The following is a 20,865-nucleotide window of genomic DNA, read 5'->3' on the forward strand; positions in this document are numbered from 1 at the left end:
TAGATGGTTAGGCGTCGTCCGAAGAGCATCTAAGCTTGTGGAGTGCTAGAAAGTTTGTGAAGGTTCTTCTCGCTTTCGCAAGGGAAGAGGAAGTCTTGAGTAAGCCCAAGCTCGATCTTCGTGGTCGCTGGGTGAGGACAAAGGTTGAAAGAGACTCGATTCTTTGTGAGTACCTCAATGGAGATGTAGGGTCATTTGATTCGAACTTCGGAAAATAAATTTTGATCTCTTTTATATTCTTGCATGTTTTCCTTGTTCTAGTTGTTTTTTAGGTTTGCCTCGATCTACTTATTTGTAACGTTGTAATTGCATGTGGTTGGTTAAAAGAAGCTCTTATATCAATTAGATCCTGTGGTAACATTTATATCCAACTACTTGCTTAGTTTTGCTCAGTTTTTAATTTCTTGTATAGGCCGAACTATCCGGGTTAGCTCGAAGTCTCCGGATTGAACCGGAGTGTCCGGATTCTGTTAATCCGCTATGGAGTTTTAATTTTCAGAAAACGCCTATTCACCTCACTCTAGGCGACATCAGGTACATTTAGTTTCTCTCTAAGATCATACATATCTGCCAAGCCAGGATCCATTCATACGGGCAACCAATCGCACCCTCTCTGTATCCGCTCATGCAGGTGTGTCTAATACTTAGTGTCACAAAATCATCTTCATACGAGTAACTAATCACAATCTCAATTCTTACATCTACTTATACAACTTAAGATTCAGTCAACCAAATTAAAACGCAAATTAGCTTGTATAAACAAATACAATTAATCAAACATTCTTCTTTAAAAAATAAATATGATTTGAATTAGTCTGCTTTCAACTTATCTGTACGGTTTAGTTCTAAGAAACCTCAAACCGAAACACACGCCAGTCGTTCATGGCGTCCTTCCATGAAGTGCTGCCCCTGTGCTGACAAGAAGCAAGCCTGACCCATGTGGCCATGTCCCTGTCAACTCATCAGTAGTTCAGTACCAAAGATTTACAAGAGCTCGCTTGATACTGGTATTCGTCGTGTTCTTTGGTCTACATCCGTCGATCGAGAAATCTGGCTAGGATTTGCACGCGTTTTTGCATCTGACGGCTTTGATCTGTAGTGCACTACCAGTAGGCTGCAGATTACAGGTAGCCGGTGTGTGAGCTGACCGGACCGGAGGGATAATTCCCCTGAGCTGTGCCTGGCCTGTGGGTCAGGGCGACCGCCACCGACAGCGCCAGGCGGCAACCGCACGCAACGAATTGACCGTCGTGCGAGCCCACGCCCACACGCGGGCAGGGAGGCCTCGGCAGACACGAACCAACCAAACCGCGGCCGGATCCCCTCCCCGCAAGGTTAAAAAACGAGCCGTTCCCGCCGAGGAGAAGCCACGGCGAAGCGTCCCGTTCGCTCGTTTTTCACCGGGCGCCAGCGTCCGCATTAACCACTCCGTGACGGTGTCATTGTATGAGACTATGAGGTCTCAGTCGGAGGGAGAGCGCCAAAAGCCGGCTTTTTTTAGTCGACGAGACGGTGGCGTGAGAGAGAGAGAGAGAGAAGAGAGAGAGAGAGAGAGAGCGAGATTACAAATAAATAAAGCGGGGGAGCTGCCCTGCTAGACCGACGTGGTGAGCTGTTCTTTTGCTCTGTGCTGCGCGGCATATGCTCACCCCTTCGTGGGTCGTGGCCTGCTGCTCCGCTGCCGCGGTGGTGTGTTCTTGTCCGGCTATTAAGCCCGTTCTTGATGAGTAGGTGAGGGAAGGAGAGGTTGCTGTGTGGGTTCGCGCGCTTGGGTGTGGCATAGTGTGAGAGGTGCTTGGCAAATGGCGCCGTCGTGGTGGGGGAGGGAGGGGAGGGGCGGCGGCGGCGGGACGCCGGTGGTGGTGAAGATGGAGAACCCGAACTGGTCCATCTCCGAGGTGGAGGCTTCGGCGGCGGAGGTGACGCCGGGGTCGCCGGCGGGCGGCGGCAAGGCGGGGAGAGGCAAGAACGCGCGGCAGATCACATGGGTGCTGCTGCTCAAGGCGCACCGCGTGGCTGGGCGGCTCACGGGGGCGGCCTCCGCCGCGCTCGCCGTCGCCGCCGCCGCGCGCCGGAGGGTGGCTGTGGGGCGGACAGACACCGACGCGGCCCCGGGGGAGAGCACGGCGCTGCGGACGCGTTTCTACGGCTGCATCCGGGTCTTCCTGTTGCTGTCCGTGCTGCTGCTCGCCGTCGAGGTGGCGGCCTACCTCCAGGGATGGCACCTCGAGGTGGAGATGCCGGGGCTCATCGCCGTGGACGGGCTCTTCGCCGCCGCCTACGCGGGGTGGATGCGCGCCCGCCTCGAGTACCTCGCGCCGCCGCTGCAGTTCCTGACCAACGCCTGCGTCGTCCTCTTCTTGATCCAGAGCATCGACCGGCTCGTCCTTTGCCTCGGCTGCTTCTGGATCAGGCTCAAGGGCATCAAGCCCGTGCCCCCGGCCGCCGGCAAGGAGGACGTCGAGGCCGGCGCCGAGGACTTCCCCCTGGTGCTCGTGCAGATTCCCATGTGCAATGAGAGGGAGGTAAGCTCATGGAAGCAACTTCCTTCAATTAATTGCTTTGGTTGTGTTCGTGCGTGCTCTCAAGTTGGGATTTTTGGGATTGGGTGTCCGTTATCTAGCCGCCTTCGTATCTGCGGGGATAAAAATATTCAATTTTTGAGCTTCTTTTTTGAGCAACATACTGATTCCTGTCTCCTGGGTCTAGTCAACCGAGCACAAATAGAGTGGAGGAGGTGCATTGGTCTGGATCTTTGACTTGTGTTCTCCAATCACAAGTTTGGTGCTTTCTGAAGTTTAAAGATGCTTTGCTCTTTCCCAAATACCCAATTTGCACCTTAGAGCAACCGAATTCAGTTTTTACATTACGAAGGTTAGATTTTGTGGTTGGTAATTGTACTTTTAAAAGCACACTTAGCTTGCTGTCCAAATCTCCGTGTGGATGTGTCGCCACTAGTTAATGACGCCAACTATAGCATACATCTGGGCTTCCACAAATCTGAAGCATCAGAAGAAGCTAAGAAGAGATTACCCAATTCTATGTACTACTGCACTTTTCTTTCAAAGATCAGTTCAGTTCAATTAACTTCTTTAATTTGAATGTTGCAGGTGTACCAGCAATCCATCGGTGCAGTTTGCAGCCTGGACTGGCCAAGGTCGAACTTTCTGGTCCAGGTGTTGGACGATTCTGATGATGCTACCACTTCAGCACTTATCAAGGAGGAGGTGGAGAAATGGCAACGGGAGGGTGTGCGCATAATATACCGGCACCGTGTGATTCGGGATGGCTACAAGGCTGGAAACCTGAAATCAGCCATGAATTGCAGTTATGTGAAAGATTATGAGTTTGTTGTCATCTTTGATGCCGACTTCCAACCACAAGCGGATTTCCTGAAGCTTACCGTGCCTCATTTCAAGGTTTGTCTTAAATGGACAATGCTGACTGCTGTACTTGACAATCAGTCCTATTAGTTATGTCTTCTGACAAGTTTGCAACTTCCAGGGAAAGGATGATGTCGGGTTGGTTCAGGCAAGATGGTCTTTTGTAAACAAGGATGAGAACTTGCTGACCAGACTTCAGAACATAAATCTTTGCTTCCACTTTGAGGTGGAGCAGCAGGTCAATGGGACGTTCCTCAACTTCTTCGGGTTCAATGGCACTGCAGGAGTGTGGAGAATTAAGGCGCTTGAGGATTCTGGAGGATGGTTGGAGAGGACTACAGTGGAGGATATGGACATAGCTGTTCGAGCGCATCTCAAGGGATGGAAGTTTCTCTTCCTGAATGATGTTGAGGTACTGGCACAGTTTTGTTTGTGGCTTACCCAGAATATACCTTGTGTAAAGATATGATGAAATAACCTGTGTAACTTCTTTCAGTGTCAATGTGAGTTGCCAGAATCATATGAAGCGTACAGAAAGCAGCAACACCGGTGGCACTCAGGTCCCATGCAATTGTTTAGGCTCTGCTTTGTGGACATTATAAAATCTAAGGTATGAAACTTTTTCTGTAGGCACGTTGTGAAAGCTAAAATGTCTGGCAAAAGTATTAAGCATGTCCAGTAAAATGTAACTTGTTTGCAAGACACATTTTGCATTATATGTTTTAGGTTAATAGGATAAGTCACAAGATGAAGTAATGTTTACAAAGAATCAACTACATTGTTGTAGCACAAACGAAAAACATTGAACTAGAATCTGACCTTTCAAGTAGTTGCTAGTTTTTATGCATCTTCTTTTTTGGTTCATTTGAATCATTTGATTTAATCTACTACAATTTTTGACACTATATTTATGGATTTTCTTTTTGTTATTTTTTCTTCACATTTGAGCCTTGATGTTCATGCTTACAGTGTAGCATAAGATTATTGAATAGTTGGCCTGATGTTGCTGCTTACTTTCTGCTGCAGATTGGATTCTGGAAGAAGTGCAATCTGATATTCCTTTTCTTCCTCCTCCGCAAGCTCATCTTACCCTTCTATTCATTCACCCTTTTCTGCGTCATCCTTCCCATGACAATGTTTGTTCCTGAAGCTGAACTTCCTGCATGGGTTGTATGCTACATTCCAGCAACAATGTCCATTCTCAACATCCTTCCAGCCCCGAAATCCTTCCCATTCATTGTTCCATACCTTCTGTTTGAGAACACCATGTCTGTTACCAAGTTCAATGCCATGATTTCTGGCCTGTTCCAGCTTGGGAGTGCCTACGAGTGGGTCGTCACCAAGAAATCAGGCCGTTCTTCCGAGGGCGATCTTGTTGCCCTTGTTGAGAAACACTCTAAGCAACAAAGAGTAGGTTCGGCGCCCAATCTCGATGCGCTAACAAAGGAGGGGTCAAATCCTAAAAAGGACTCCAAGAAGAAGAAGCACAATAGGATCTACAGGAAGGAACTTGCACTTTCCTTCCTTCTGTTAACAGCAGCAGCCCGCAGTTTACTGTCTGCCCAGGGCATCCATTTCTACTTCCTTCTGTTCCAAGGGGTCTCGTTCTTGGTTGTTGGTCTCGACCTAATTGGCGAGCAAGTGGAGTGATAGAAAATAAGGTGTATAATGGGTTCTCTTTTTGTCTGAAGAAATCTTTGCAAGCATCGAAGGGCCCTTTGTGAAGGGAAGAGTGATGCACTCTTTGATGCTTACACGAGGAAGCTTTGATCCCTATTCAAGGGGTTGAGATTCACCAGAGATACTGAAATGTGGAGCTGTAGATAGGTATAGTTTGGGTTCAGCCTGTGAGATGGCTTTATTCTTTCAGGTCTCGATTCTTTTGTAAGAATATTCTGTGCCTAGATGGGTTCTTTTCTCTTAACAGACTTTACCTGCAAATGAAGATAATACTTGTGTTTACCGTGTACTTGATCAATTACCATGATTATTGAGATACATATTACATAGTCCATCTTTTTTTTTTGTAGAAATGTGATATAGAATCACTCACTTGTTCCAACATCATCATATGCTTGTACATTGTGAAGGGCGCTAGCTTGACTTACAAACGGAACCTGTTTGTTCCATCATGCTGTGTTTGGCTTGGCTTCATCATGTGCATTTGGCAGGGCCATGTTTGTTTGATTTGTGTGTGTCGCTATCCTTGACAAGGACAGCAATCCATAATTATGGCCCTTTGTTTGCAGCAATCCATGTGGAGGCAAATAGGAAATACTGGTTACCAGTAAGCTCGTTTGGCCTGTCCCCTGATGACGCTTGTCCTAATCTTTCCATTTGGCGATCCGACATCCAGAAGTAGTATTAGTTCTCAACTGAAAAATCATCTGTTTGGATCTTATGCATAACTTCCGTGGACGAGTTGTTGTATTTTCTTTGGTCTTTTAGAGTTTATTTGGCAGAGTTACTAAGTTCATTGAGTGAAATTAAGAGAGCTATATTAAATAGTAGTTTTTAGTTTTTAACTTTCTGAGTAAAATTTATAGGAGTGATTATCTGAAATACACTCGATACTGGGAGCTAAAAAAATACTTTTTCTTGATTAACTTACTACACAGAATCACTTACTCTATAAATTTGGTTTTAAAGAATAATTTTCAATCACAGAATCACTTACTACACATAACCTAAACTGGTTTAGTAGTGTTTTCTCTGATTTAATTTTTGCATGAACAAAAAAAGAAGGGAGGGTCCATCTGTTTTGAGAAACTTCCGAGTACCAGCTTAGGTTCAGAGACACTGAACCGAATTCTCAGTTTGGTCAGGGATTGACACTTTTCAGTTTCGACTTCAAGAAAAAAAAAACAGAAAAGAGCAGCTTACACTGCCTTCTAAATTTATACCGATTGAATGGTTAGAAATAATCAGTCCCACTTCATGCTGATCCTTTAGGCAGCGCACATGGCTCCAATTCCGAGAGGAAAGAGACCCTCTCCAACGTCCCCACCACTCTGGAGATCTAGGACATAATCGAACACACTTTTTCCCACCTTTTCCCCGCTGAATGATCCGTATAAGCAGGCCCTTAACTGGTCAAGCTGCCCTCAGAACAAGTTCCCAGACAGTGACACGCTATCTCCAGCCGGTTCTACCTGCACTTGTCACATTGGCGCAATGCCGGCGTGCGAGACGGTGCGAGGCAACCGGTATTGACATTTTTTTGGCTGGGGGCAGCTCGAGCTGCCGAGCTTTGCACGTAAGGCGTTCCTATGTGCTTGCCCTGTTGCTCCGCCTCATCTGATTTGGTTTGGCCGTTTGACTGCGGAGCGCAGTGGCGCAGCGTGGTCAGATGCGGATTTGGTGCGTGCGGCACAACAGCTCCTCGCTACGGTCCATCCGGACTCACATGGTCTCCAGACTACTCTGCCTGCCTGCCGAGATAGATGCTCGCAGTCGCAGGCCAAGCCCCCACGGCGCCGTGGCAACAACATACATGCGTGCGTGGGACACGCGGATGCCCGGTGAATACATATCCTTCGCTTCGCTTCACTGGAGGCACGGACGGGCCACGCGGGCACGCTGATTGCCGGGATCAGCTGGCAGGCGGCACCGAAAGGCGGAAAGCAACAGCGCGGTCTCGTCATTCCCTCGCCCGTCGCCCCTCGTTTACAGTGGTGCTGCCGTGCCAATAGGGCTGGAAATGGATCGGTAGAGTTTGGTGGAGCAAAATCTGAAACTCAACAATCTCAACCTGATTCACACCTGATTTACTAATCATATGATATCTTAAACCCGAACCAAGCACGTTGGAGGTCCGCCAGGTTATCCTTTGTGGGCACGTGGGTGGCGTGGTGGTTGACAGGTGGCGATGGCGGATGGACCGAGCAGTGAAGATTGGGCATAGGGTAGGGCAACAGTGGATGGCTGATGACGATCGGATGATGAGGCGGGGCAGCTGCGGCGGGGCGATGGGGAGGGGCCATGGCGACCGAGCGACGGCGGCGAGGCGGGGCGGCGACGGGCCAACGACGCCGAGGTGACGATGGCGCTGGGGAGACCGGGCGGTGGCAATGGCAACCAGGCAACGAGGCGGGGCCATGGCGGTCGGGCGACAGTGGCGAGGTGGGGTGGCGACGGGCCGACAGATCTGTGGTTGGAGGAGGCTGCGCGGTTGGGAGGTGACGGGAAGTCGAGCTGCAGTTGTCAGGCAATAGGGAGTCGATGGTGGCGGCGGGGAGGCCAGGCAACGACGATGAGCAAACGGATCTGCAGCTGGAGGAGGGTGAGCGACAGGGAGGTCATGCTGTGGTTGTTGGGCGGCGGGGAGGACAGGCGGAGGTATCTGCGGACTTGAATGGATTTCGGGAGACCTGTGCCGTGGGTGAAATTAAAAACCCGAGCCCAACGCAACCCATGGGCAAAAATTTAGATCCAAACCCAGACCCGTCGAGTGCAGAACCCACAGGTCCAATTGCCAGCCCTACATGACAACCTGACCACCGTCACTGTGCGGTTTCGCTGGTCACGACGTACTGCAGCCTGTGCGACGCCTGCACGAAGACGGACGGTAATGCGATTCTCCCTGAGTGTCCCTGCTTCTTTAGATGTAGTCGTACGAGCGCTTCGCCATCGGTAGACTCATTGTGGACCATAGCGCATACCAGTTCTCTATAGACGGTGTCAACGGCCCCACCATGGGATAGTTGTGGTGCATATGAAGGCAAGAGTTCTGAACTTTACACGTATTTATTTATTACTTCATTTTTTTGTTTGTCTATCTTATTTTGGTTGCACAACCGTCTTGGCCCAGTGTGCAAACACACCGCGAGTACCCGAACTTCGTTCATCAGTTTGATGAGCTGACGGTGAACGATATCCGCTGGAGGCCATACACGGAGGAGGAGGTACATTCACTCGCTCTGCTTGGACTTTCGTTGATGTGCTTACGAGACCGAGAGTATTGACTCATGTGGTGTGTTCTCATCTAGGACATCTACGTCGAGGAGTATTCACCACATCGTGTGATGCGGTAGTTCAGGAAATTCTAGGCGTTCCTGCTCTCGCTGACTAGGACGATGCCTAACAACATACACAGGTGTGCAACGTTGTAATTACCTTTTTATTGGAGACTCTACAACACGTTTTTTCATTTACTTATGTTTTTTAGGTTGATGCGCAAGGGGGCTCATAGCATGAGCACATTGGCGACTCGTGCGCACACGTGGGTTGATAAATGGGTCCAAGCTGTCGAGAATGTTATGGACGAGGATCGACAGCATTTTGAAGAGGCGTAAGCTGAGTACTTGTCCTGGTTCGTGGCTCAGACGCATACTTGGGTCACGTACACACCAACCGAGTTTTCGCAGTACGTGTCGAACATTCGCAACACGTATCTGACGCACAGGGACCAAGCGCGTTCGTTTGAGGTATGCACAGTAGTATGTGACTCCTCATTTACTACACTTGTTGGTATAAAAAAGTATGTAATCAAATGAAACTTTTCTTTGCAGAGGGACATTCTGCACCATGTTGAGGTAGATGCACGAGTGACCAAGATTCGGATCGACAATGGCCTCGAGGTCCCGAGGGTCGAGGTGAGTGTGGTGTCAGACCGGATTATCTGGTAGGTGAATAAGGTCTTCAGGTCGCCCAGCTGCAGGTCATCCTCGGATGTTGTGGTAGTAGCACGAGCCTCGGCTCCTCTCGCGGCACATCCGTCTGCCACGTTCACCGAGATGTCGCACCCACCGGTACGTCAGACCTTCGTCGCTGAGCTGTCGAGACCGTCTTCTACCCTGACTTTTGACCCCTACTACGGCGGCGCCTCGGCAAGGCAGTCCTTCTCTAGGGCTAGTGACCCGTACTACAGTGGTGCCTAGGCTAGGCATTCTTTCTCTAGCGTCGGTGATCCCTGCTATGACATCACAACGCCCTGGCCAGCCTTCACCTGTGCCAATGACCACTTCTACGCCGGCAGCGGGTCCACATAGCCTTCCTCCGTAGACCCAGGTCCTTCGAGTTCTCACGTCCCTAGCTCCGGTACGACACTCGCTTCATGAATAACCAGTTGTTAAGTATGTCACACGTTATCAGTGCTAATATTTTTTCTTTGTTGTTCCATGTGTAGAGATCGACAATCTCATGGACGTAGAAGCGCATGATAGCTACATGTAGTTGTTCACCAAGGACGGTAGTCAAATCCCTAGATACTCGTACATTTTCGAACAGAATGAAAGCTAGTGCCCAGAAAGTGTCGCATATTCATCATACGAGATCTTATTTTCGTCCGATGAACAGACAATGATGGACTATTGTTGTAATTTTTGAAACATTGTATGATTTTGCATATATATATATATATATAATTCAGGGAAAATAATGGCATCCCACGAGCGCCATCCGCGTCCCTCGCCCTGGTGGCCCACGCACCGCGTGCTCTCATATTGATAGCGTACTGTGAGGGCTGAGGATGGCAAATATCGCCCACTGGCCACGCTAGAAATGAAAAGCTGAAGGCGAATTAGTATAATACAGAGGAGAGTCGACGAGAGCCAGAATGGTTGTTTGGAGCAATGAATTATGACGACGACCACAATCACGAGTTGATATTATTAGCATTCGTCATCAAGACTAAGACTTCGGATCTCAAATACGAACATTCAATTAAATTTCAGATCGACAGAGTGGTAGGTTATACAGAACACACAAAGTGCTCTATGTACATGACGAGGTCAATAATACAGATGTAGTACTTGCCATCAACACTAACACGAGCTGCAGAGACATGCTTATCATTACGATTCCACTTCCAAGATATATCCGAGACCGATCCAGTTCTTGGATTCATTACTTCTGGAGTCTAATAATAACAAAGTAATGATCCACGGCTGTGATTTCGGCCCTACTGAAATGAAGCCAGCATGTGGTTGCGGGAGTATCGGATCGAGATGATTGTGCACCGGGGACCAGACTTTGAGCTTGCCTAGCTACTTGGCTGCTTGCCCTGTTGCCCAACCCTTTTATTGTCATCGTCGTCCTCCAGATCACTGAACGACACATCTTCCTCCCGCCCTAGTGAAGTTCCGTTGCTTGCTTGGCCAACCTCCTCAGCAGGATGGTCATCAGGCCATTCGTCAACTTCATCTTCGTCAGTCTCAAAATGAATCTTGGACTCAACGGGTGAAGCCTTGCTTTCGTTTCTCACTGCCAGCTCTTCTTCAATCACTGACTTGTCAACTATTTCCACCTCAGTGGTGGCGATTGGGAACTTTTCAGACTCAATTTCTGGTGTGATATCAGAAGTGTGTTCTTTGAACGGTGAAACCTCTGATGTGCCAGCTTCATCTTGGATGCTTGAAGGTTGTATCACTTTCTCTTCAGCAGGAGAGGACTCATTCGCATTCTCTGATGATTCACCAGGAACCTTGGATCCCTGCTTATTCTGAGCCTGTAAACTTTGCAACAGTTCCTCCCTTGCTTCTAGGATCTGCGTGGAAAAAGAAGATTTTAAGGTCCCACATACAGACTGGTGGTATTAAAGTAAAAGCGTAGCCCCAAAAATGAAAGCTATGGAAAGAAGCAGACTGTTATTTTATAGTCTCCACAGAAGACTATAACCACACGGTAAAAGTTTAATTATTTGTTTACTATGCCATCCATTGCAATGTGCTAATCATAAAAATCCATAACAGATCAAAAACATTGTGCCATAACCGATATATACTGTGGATGCTCCCGGAAATTACCTGTGGTGTTGAAACAAGTTCAGCATCTTGCTTGCTGAGTTTTGAGTGCAGAAGAACAAAATAGATCTTCCAGAAGCAAGATTCACTCATATCAGTAGAGCAAATCTGAGCCTTTAAATCTGATAAGCTCGGCACAAGGTGCTCTACGGCTAATGCATGAATATATTGAGCTTCCGACAGTTCAAAATCTACAAAGACAAGAAAAACTATGTAAGATACAAGAACGGAAATCACTGAGGTCTGTAGCATACCATAATTGCATTTAAAAAAGGCAAGATAAAGCCTCAGGTCACCATTATAGGATTAAAGACATAAGATACGAGTAAACAAGCAAAAGTGGAACATAATCTATTTATTCCAGAAGTAAATGTTAACTAAATATCAAGTCAAGATGACAACGGGGTAACTTAATACCTAAAAGCAATGCATTCTTGCAGCAGATAGAAACATATGTAGGACTTGGTGATAAAGAAAAAACACTAGAAAAAATAGCAAATCTTCTGTCATAGAATATGATGTTGTGATCATTAAAATGCAAAACATATAAGCAACCGACATATTTGTTGAATGGCAACCGTGGGATACAATATTACAGATTATACTGCAGGATGTAAAATCGAAATTTGATGATTTGATTCATTATATTTAAACTATTTCCCATCCATTATGATATGCTTCTCAACCCTGAATTTCGAAGAAAGACGCATTCGTCATAACGATATGAAGTATTCGGGAGATGTGCTGTTTCGACCATATAGTCCCAGGGAGCTTGCTACTGAAATAATTTTTTAAAGCAAGTGATGATGATTAATAAATTAGCTTTATTCGAATAATCAAGTTATTACCACAAAAATGAGTATCATTAGCTCATAAATTTGTATTACAGGGTGTACACTGTCCAAATTCCAAGTGTAATATTTTCTTTCAACTTTCAAGCTGTTGTGCAAGCTAAGTTAGCAAAATATAGGCTAGCTGTAGCAGGTATGAGCCTACAACCAGTATAGGTAAGACTCAAAGCAAATATACGATATTCCGGATTTCAAAGTAACAGGCTTGACTTATTTCACTAATTGCAAAGAAGTAAAGCAGTCAAGTGAACCAGGCCATTCTCAAAAGTGAGATGTAAATGATATATTGCCAACCAATGCCTGCCAGGTTAAAGCAAACAATCTCAAAGATAACAGAAATATGATATAAGGAATCATGCCAAAACTGCCTCAACAGTACCAGTAACCAAAATACAGAATACATTGATGTTCATTGGGCGTAAACAAAACTATCAGAAACCAGATTCATTATCACAAAGCCTTCCAAGTTCCAACATGTAAGAAACTATAGGTGCTCAAACATTTATTAGAACTGTCAAATATAATGTGGAATCGCCAGAACCCCAAGTTAAAAAAGAATCCAGTTCCACCCTATCATGCTATCACAATTGATATTAACAAACTTCAGAATTATCATAAGTAATTCATACTAACGTTCACAGATCTGTGCAGAAGTACTAAAACTAAAGGCCCAGCAAGATTGAAGCAGCTACCACTCCAATAGCCTCTCTTTCCCAGTAACCTTCAAAATCCAAACAAATTTAAATCAAAGTAAATGTCTTAAGTTTAGAATGGAACCTAACAACCTCAGACCAAAATATTGGGCAGTAATAAATAATCATTGTCAAGCAACATTCACAAATGTAATCACAGGATCAATACATATCAGTATAGCGTGCCTGATATTCCAAAAAATATATGGAAATCACATGGCGCTCCTCAACATTTACACCTTTCACATGTCAAATAAAATGAAAACAAGTAAATATACACCACCTAGAGGCTCGAGTAAATAAGATACAGGACTGCGGGGCCTCCTCCCCATCCCCATTCTCCTCCTTCGCCTCCGCCGTAGCCGCGGCGCGCGGGGTCGAGGAGTCCGGCGGCGTAGGAGGCGGTGCGAGGAAGGAGGCGACGCCCCAGAGGCGGCGGGTGAGGGTCTCGGTGAGCTCGGAAATGTCGTCCTTGACGCCGCGGCTCGGGGTGTTGGGCTGCTCGGGCTCCTCGGCGTCGGGGTTCGGGTCGCGCGGCGAGGAGTCATCCTCCGGCCCCGCTCCCCTCTCGGCTGAGGTGGGCTCGGACTCGGACTCGTCGGCGTCGGAGTTGGGCTCGCCGCGCGGCGAGGAGAGGGTGGCCGCGATGGAGCGCGCGAGCCACGACATGGCGCGTGCGGGTGCGGCCGGTGCGCGAGCGCGTACGTGCGTGGGAAGAGGGAGAGAAGTGTGTGGGGTGGGTCAGGGTCCGGAGACTTTTTAATAATAAATATTGTTATATTGAAAAATTACAAAAACATTATTCAAATCCTATAAATTGTAAGAATAATATACCTTATCAGCACTCTGAGTGCCGATAAGTGGTGAATATCTTGCTAATATGGTACTATAGAGGTTATCAATTGTACGCGAAAGGATGTCGCTACTCAGAGTATCAACAGGTGACCACATAACACCTGATGGCATTTTGAATCTCAACACGTCCATATCAATAACTCGAGCTTATTGGCTAGTACACGTCTGATAAGTCTTATCTCCACGAGATAGGTTGTGCTAGTAAAATCTTGGCTTATGGTTACTTGTGTGTTATATAAGATGTCAGCACCTATTCTTACTATTTCTAGGATTTGAATAATAAAAAAATATTGTTTAAAAAATCCGGATGGTTTCCCTCCCGATTATTACCTAGGGTGTGTATGGATTATGGAGCCGTGCGATCAGGATGCAATGCAACGGCGCTGACGCGAGGCGGCGGCGGCAGGACGATTAGACGAAAAGCACAAGAACGGGCGCCTACTCCGACGAACAGCGTATCTGTGGAAAGAAATCCAAGAACCGCAGATCAGCTGATGCTGCCATTGCCATCCATGGATCACCGCGTTTCCTCAATTGTCGAGGTCATCCTCGGGGTCAGCGCGCAAGAGGAAGGATACGGGCGAGCGCGTTGATGAGACTTCAGCTCCCGTGGGGCGGCGGCTTTTTTTCAGTTCCCCTGCGCCTACTCCGCCGGCCGCGTCGCAGGACAAGATCAGCGCCACGTTAGAGTTCGCTTCAAGCTCCTTGGTGCCCGAGACAGAGGGGTCGCAGGACAAGATCAGCATCACATCCGATTCTCTGGGATCTCTTCCCAGCTTATTGATGCCCAAGACAGAGGCGCGGCAAGGCGAGACAGCAACGTTGGATTGGAGCTTCGTGATGGCCAGCGATGCACCTCCTGCGCTGGGATACCGCTACGGCGGCTACGTGCCAGGGATTCCGATGTGCGCCCCGGCTGCCAGGGCCTCTGTTTCTTCGACAGGGGGCGACACCACAGCGTCCTGCTCCGGCGAGATGGGATTTCTTGGAGGCTTGCCCACGTACGACGAGCGGGGCATCGCTGGATCCGCAGGCGCGACGTACATGTTTGGCATGCGCTCTGCTCCTGCTCCGCCGTCGGCCGCGCCGTCTTGGTGGTGTGGCGACCCGGGCGGACTTCTGGGCTTGCTGATCAGCGCATGCAGGCGTTCGAACGTTCCCTGACTACTGACCTCTTTCCACTGATGACTGACCGTGACGAAGACCTTAGGATCTTCCAAAGTTCTTTGAGATGTTGCTTTAGTTGCTCGCAGGATATGGCATGTTGTATTGATTGCATTTATGTCTTTATTTGATTAAATTGATTGATCCGGATGCATACTCGAGATCACTGTAGCAGCTAACAGTTCACATGTTTGTTCAACTTGAAATTTAGATGTTTGCTAAACCTCTGTCTGAATATCTTGTGTATTTGCTGCAATTGAGGTGAGAAGTCAAGTGCCTCATGCTACTGCGGTGAGGCCTTGGGTGCTTGAGCTTGTGCTCGGTTAAGTGCTGGGAATTTTAGGCCTGGCCAAGTGTTTAGGTCTAGGCCTACCGGGCTTGGGATTTCAGGCCTGTCAGCCTGTTGGCGTCGAGCCACGCCTGACTGACGCTGACCGCCGCCGCCAACGTCATGAATTTTGCTGGTGCATCATTCTGTTTGGATCACATTTGAATCGGCTAATTCTTGAGTCCATGGTCAATTCTACCCTTGTTATTTGAAGTTTCGTGAGGTGAAGAAACAGTAAAGGCTGGCCCAGGACTCAGGAGTGCAGGAAAACAAAATCCGGCCAGCGCTTAATTTGTTAAAAAAAGGGACAAGAGAAAAGCAACCTTGTTATTCTAGGTTTGAACGGTTGCGCGATCCAACTTGTCTCGAATCGATGCATGATTCGACCATTCAAGCTAGCAAAATGCGTGTGACTTTTGTTAGGAAATATGGAGTTTTACGACTGAACGTGGATTCATCTCGATCTTTTAAAAGATTTGATTATATCTTATAAAGATTTTTTTGACACTATATATATAGGTAAAATCTTTTATTATAGAACATAGATGAATAAAGAAGAGAAATCTTTCCCTATATTATGTCTTCTTCCGTGATTATATTTTAAGAGATCTCTGAACTATATCGGTAGCAATGGTTCCTCAACAACTTTGACGGATTCTACGATTCATAGTCGCAATTGCAACCGCATGAGCCGTGCACTCAGAGCGTGCCTGGATGTTGGTGGAGACACTCAGAGCCCGCCGGACCTGAGCTTGACGACCGGTCATGCGGGTGTTGGTGGAGACACTGCTGAACCCCAGCGGCTGCTCCTGCAGTCGTGCACGAACAGCCGGATGCTGCCCCTTACTGCCTGATCGATCCACCCAACGGCGCACGGCAGTACGGCACCGATGAGAGAGGAACAAAAGACGAGCATTTTTCGTCGCCGTCACGGAGCAAAACCAGGCGGCCCGTAGACATTGGTGTTCACGACGAGTCGACGCCGGATGCAGCTAAGGTGGCGCGGTGAAGACGGGATCGGACGCGCGCGCGTGGCCATTTGCCCATTTGGTTGGGGCAATCGCGTGCAGCGCACCCCATATAATGAACGGCGCGCTCGGCAAGCTGCGTGTTGTCGTCCGTGCGCCCCGCGCTGCACTGCATGCGTGGCCGGTTTTCTAATGAACGGTGTCACCGCGTGGCCCGGCCCGGCGGCTCCACCGTGCCAGCGAGGGGCGGTCTCAAGACGGGTGCTCGACTCCGGCTTCGTGTTCTCGTGACAAAGGCTCATCTGGTGTAACGTGTGGCTGTACATCTTCAACAGCCAGATTTGAGTCCTCCTCAACTTAAATTTATGTGCTTATTTCTTCTTAATATAAAGGCTCTTAATCATGTTTGAACCAGGCGCCTCTCTTTTGCAGCACGTACCGCAGAGCTCACGTGACGGCTCAGCTCTATGGAGTTATCTGACATGTCCTGACACCTCTCCCAGTAACTTGACCCGGTAATACATGTAAGCATGTATACTATGTCTACTTAAAGAATTTACAAACAAATCCTAAAAAACTAACGTGCCAGGAAATAAATATCTCATGCTCCGTGAATCAAGCCAGCCCGACATGCTGTTGAACTAACCTATCGTTGCCACATCAATTCTGCATAGGATTCAAGTAAGTTTTTTAAGTAAGCGTAGCACAGCTCAACTTGACCGAATCAAATTCGAACGAGATGATGTTGGGAAGATGCCCTGTATATGTCCAAACTCCTGGGTCCTGTGCTCGATGCCTCGACGCTAGCACAGTACTATGTAGCACGCAAGATGCTACGGACAGCGACTAATATTGGCAACAAATATTAGGAAATGCCAGTTTCTCAACGGGTTGATGCATGCTGATGCGTGACGACGAGTAAACTATTTGCTCAAGGTCAGAACTCAATGTAGAACGACAGCGGCTTGGCGCTGAGGTACGAATCCGATTGCATTGAATTGTCATCGCTGACTTACGCTGCGAGCCAGATGCGTCCAATAATTCATATGTCGATTGCCACTTGCCGGGTGCAGGTAGTATACAAGATGTAAATAGTAGTAGTGTATTGTATACCAACCATCACATATTCACATGCATGGCATGGGGGAATCCTGGCTAACATGGCCACCTCCATGTCGTGACAAATCCTAATCGCTACGACAAAATGTACACATCACACAGGAAAACAAACGTAAATGTTGTACTTACTCACAGATGCGAGTGATCAAACACACCAAGCTGATTAAGCTACGACTACGTACGTGCACACGCAGACGTGCTCTATGAGGTTGTGCACACGTAAGACGGGAGTTACAGCCGTTGCACGCGCACGCGCCGATGGATCGAACACGATCGATCAGCCGTGCACGGCGCTCTTCGCGGCGCCGAACACGCCAGCGCCGCCCACCGCGACGCTGCGGTTCCTGCGCACGGCCGGGCGGCGCGCGGGGCCGCCGACGCGCACGTCGTCATCGGCGCCGAACTCGCACGGCGCGTCCTCGTCGATCCGCCCGACCGCCAGGCTCCGGCTCCGGACCGGGACGACGACGGCCACGCCCTCCCCGCCGCGGGCGGACGCCTGGCGCTGGGACATGGCGCGCACGAGCTCGTTCACGTCCTCGTCGCCGCCGCCGGGCCCGCCGCGCCTCGAGCGGGAGCTGAACGTCGCGGCCTGCAAGCTCCCCGGCGCGAACCCGCCTCGCCCGCCGTATGTCCCCGCGTGCGTCGGCATCCGCCCCGCGCACGCCGACATCCTGCGCACGTACGAGTCGCACGCCCGCGACAGCGCGCGCACCGGCGCGCCCAGCCACCGCCCCAGCTTGTTGCCGTCGCCCTTCTTCCTCATCGTACTGCAAGAATCAAGAACCGAGCAGCCGAGGGGAGATCGATCGAGAGATCTAGCAGTGGAGCCTTTCTTCTCGCGGGGAGGTTGGTGCGCGCGCGGTTGGGCAGTCGTTGAGACGATTTTGTAACCCGATGAGGATGAGTAAGTGATGATTGCCTCTTGGTACTTGCTGCTCATATATAAAAGGCTAGTGGCAGCTTGCTTCGTGGAAGCTCTGACAGTCTAACTGTTTGCTTTGAATTAGTAGTAGAGCGCCCATGATTTGCATGGGAAAGGTCGTAGGGGCACCACTGGTCAAAGGGAGTGGGGAAAGAAAGAAATGTTCAGCTAGTGGCTGGGAACCCTAAATAGAATTCGTCAAAGTCGCACGCATTTTTGCTCGAACAGTCGAATGCATTGCATTGGATTGGGGACAAGTTGTCCTTAGCACTGTTGGAGTAGGATGTGTAGCCAGTGCTGGATCTTGCTGGCAGAGATAATCTTCCTTATGGAACTGTTCCAAACGAGTATAAAAAAATGAGAGCAAACTCAACGCTGAAAAACGTTTAGCACGCATGGGTTTGTATTAGCCTCTTAATCTGTACAAAGCTATAAGAAAACATTTGAAATGCAGTAATCAACCAACAAAAATATGATTTTGTCATCTCGAAAACCACCAATTGCAATTTACTCCTGTACTGGGTGTAAACCATACCAATCCATGCTTGTTGTCCTCTTTTTTCCAGGGACATGGAAAAACATAATAATTTAATTTGAAGTCATTTAGATACTAAATAATTATCTAGATTTTTAGACAACAAGAGTCAAAAGGATAAAACATCCTATTACTATTAGCAATGATATATAGTTGAGATGATAAGTAAGCTACGGCCAATAAGAGTCAAAAGGATAAAACATCCTATTACTATTAGAATGATATATAGTTGATACGATAAGTAAGCTATGGGCAAGACCGAAGTTTGCAAGTTCGATGCACACAAACCACACTCACGCGTATCTTGTGCAAAAAATCGCGTGACTTGTGTGATGATATGTCATGAGTCGTGTGACTAGTGAAAACATGGCCTGGATGCGAAAAGATTTTTTTTCCACATCTAAAATTCTATTTTTTTGAAAATAGTATCACAGACGGATATTAAGAAAAACCGTCCGTGATATGTCATAAGATACAAACAGACATTAACAAAAACCGCATGTGTAGCTATGTTATAGACGAAGTGTTACTCGCTTGTGACAAGCTCGATATCACAGATATTTTTACAGAGACAAAAACTAAATTCGTCTATGACAGAGTTTAACAACCGTCTGTAATAACTCATTACGAGGTAGTGAGCTAAAATAGTATCATCTAGTGGTGGATCTTTAGAGGCGTGTGGGAGCTCAAGCCCCTCTACTCCCTAGTGCTCTATGGAGAGGGAGGAGGGATAATAGAGGGAAAAAAGAGGATGAGAAAAAAGAAGAGTGGACTGAAGGAGAAACAAGATGAATACGGATACGACGAATTGAGATGAAGTGTGGAAGTACGGAACAATTCCAGCTGCAAACTGAAGTTGTAAGCCACCGCCAACAGCGAGTGGTTAAGTTCTCTCTTTCCACCTGTCTTAAAATTAATCCTTCTTATTTTTTACTGTCACTAACTTGATTGCTTGGATGCAACAACATCACTGTATCGAGCTGCTAGAGCGTGTTACGGTGACATGAAACCTGAAAGTATATATTGATGTTCACTTGAGCTGGCTCCCTTCTTTTTGAAAAAAAAAGTAAATGTTATGAGCTTTGCCGTTTACTTAAAAAGGTGGACATCCGAGTTTGAGCCCGGACAAACGTGGTGCTCGATGGCACCTTCTGCCAACGGAGGAGTCGAGCCGGGGTTGGGCGGCCCGGCCCTAGCTCCCTTCTTCGAGGCACAAAGGAACTAGTAACAAATTCAGAAGGCACACGTTGCAGATCGGAGGAGGTCCGATTAAAACCCAAATTCAAATGCTCCCACTGCAGGCGGAGAAGAGATCCACATGCCAATTCGAAGCAATTACCTGAAATCCTTTCCCATCCAGGCATCTCTGATGGCACACACTAACGCACACCGTGTTGATGGGATCACAAGGTGGTTGCTACGGAGTTTTCGCTTGGTGCTACAGCTGGCTAACTGGGCCGTATCTATGGACCAGTCCGAGACCTATTACTGTAGCCATAGGTCGGTCACGTCACCCATCCACTACTACAAAAGCTATTTTTCAAAACATCTAAGGTTCTGTTTTACATGCGGTTCATGTGTCAAACCACTTGAATAGTAAGCTAAAGTGTCGTGCAGTTGCGGAACGTATATGTAAACCTATTTCTACAGACAGTTTTTATGTGAACCGCCTATAAAAATAGCTCTATTATTATAGGCGGTTCACATAAAAAATTATTTGTGAAAATACGTTATTCCACAGACAGTTACTTATGTGAAAATATATCATTTTACAGGCGGTTCCTTATATGAACTGTCTGTGATAATAGAGCTATTTCCACATGCGGTTCATATAAGAAATCGTCTGTGAAAATTAGACGTTTACACAGATAGTTTCTTATGTGAATCGCATGTGATAATAGAGCTATTTACACAGACGATTCGCATAAGGAACCGCCTGTGAAAACTATTATCACATGCGGTTTACATAAGAAACCTCATGTGATAATCTCCCTATAAACAGTACCTACCCTCGGGGAGCTCCATTCAGATAGAGCTCGTTGTGTTCGAATAGTGTAGCTTAAGGTGGCCGCGAGATTTGAATACAAAGGGGGAGTTTTTGTTTTTCAATTCCTTAGAGGAGCCATCTAAGGTAAGAATATCCCTTCACTAGCTAGCATTTTTGAAGTCTAAATTTAGATTTAAGGCTTAACTAGGGTTTGAATGTGATCTAGAGATGCTCATGGTTCTAACCAATTAGATCATCGAATTAGCTAAAATTTGTGACAAGTGTTGATTCAATTGTATATATTCAAATGATTCTA

At 47.5% G+C, this 20,865-nt stretch overlaps 3 protein-coding genes across 3 annotated transcripts; 1 reads left to right on the forward strand and 2 right to left on the reverse strand.

Moving 5' to 3' along the window:
• The first annotated feature begins 1,382 nt into the window (after positions 1–1,382).
• LOC133885312 (probable xyloglucan glycosyltransferase 7) lies at positions 1,383–5,392 on the forward strand. The gene is made up of 5 exons (XM_062325005.1): positions 1,383–2,525; positions 3,111–3,419; positions 3,505–3,795; positions 3,880–3,993; positions 4,410–5,392. Exons 1-5 carry the CDS (start codon positions 1,803–1,805, stop codon positions 5,031–5,033), a joined length of 2,061 nt encoding a protein of 686 aa, XP_062180989.1. The 5' UTR covers positions 1,383–1,802; the 3' UTR covers positions 5,034–5,392.
• A 4,628-nt stretch (positions 5,393–10,020) lies between these two features.
• On the reverse strand, positions 10,021–13,392 carry LOC133884152 (uncharacterized). Its single transcript, XM_062323513.1, has 4 exons — positions 12,977–13,392; positions 12,669–12,697; positions 11,129–11,428; positions 10,021–10,869 (listed from the first exon to the last, which is right to left on the reverse strand). The coding sequence occupies exons 1-4, from the start codon at positions 13,335–13,337 to the stop codon at positions 10,366–10,368; spliced, it is 1,194 nt and encodes a 397-aa protein (XP_062179497.1). The 5' UTR covers positions 13,338–13,392; the 3' UTR covers positions 10,021–10,365.
• A 3,680-nt stretch (positions 13,393–17,072) lies between these two features.
• Positions 17,073–18,106, reverse strand: LOC133885397 (uncharacterized). The gene has a single exon (XM_062325109.1). The coding sequence runs from the start codon at positions 18,043–18,045 to the stop codon at positions 17,380–17,382; it is 666 nt and encodes a 221-aa protein (XP_062181093.1). The 5' UTR covers positions 18,046–18,106; the 3' UTR covers positions 17,073–17,379.
• Positions 18,107–20,865: the final 2,759 nt, after the last annotated feature.

The sequence above is a fragment of the Phragmites australis genome, chromosome 11, assembly GCF_958298935.1.
Source record: "Phragmites australis chromosome 11, lpPhrAust1.1, whole genome shotgun sequence".
Classification (NCBI taxonomy): domain Eukaryota; kingdom Viridiplantae; phylum Streptophyta; class Magnoliopsida; order Poales; family Poaceae; genus Phragmites; species Phragmites australis.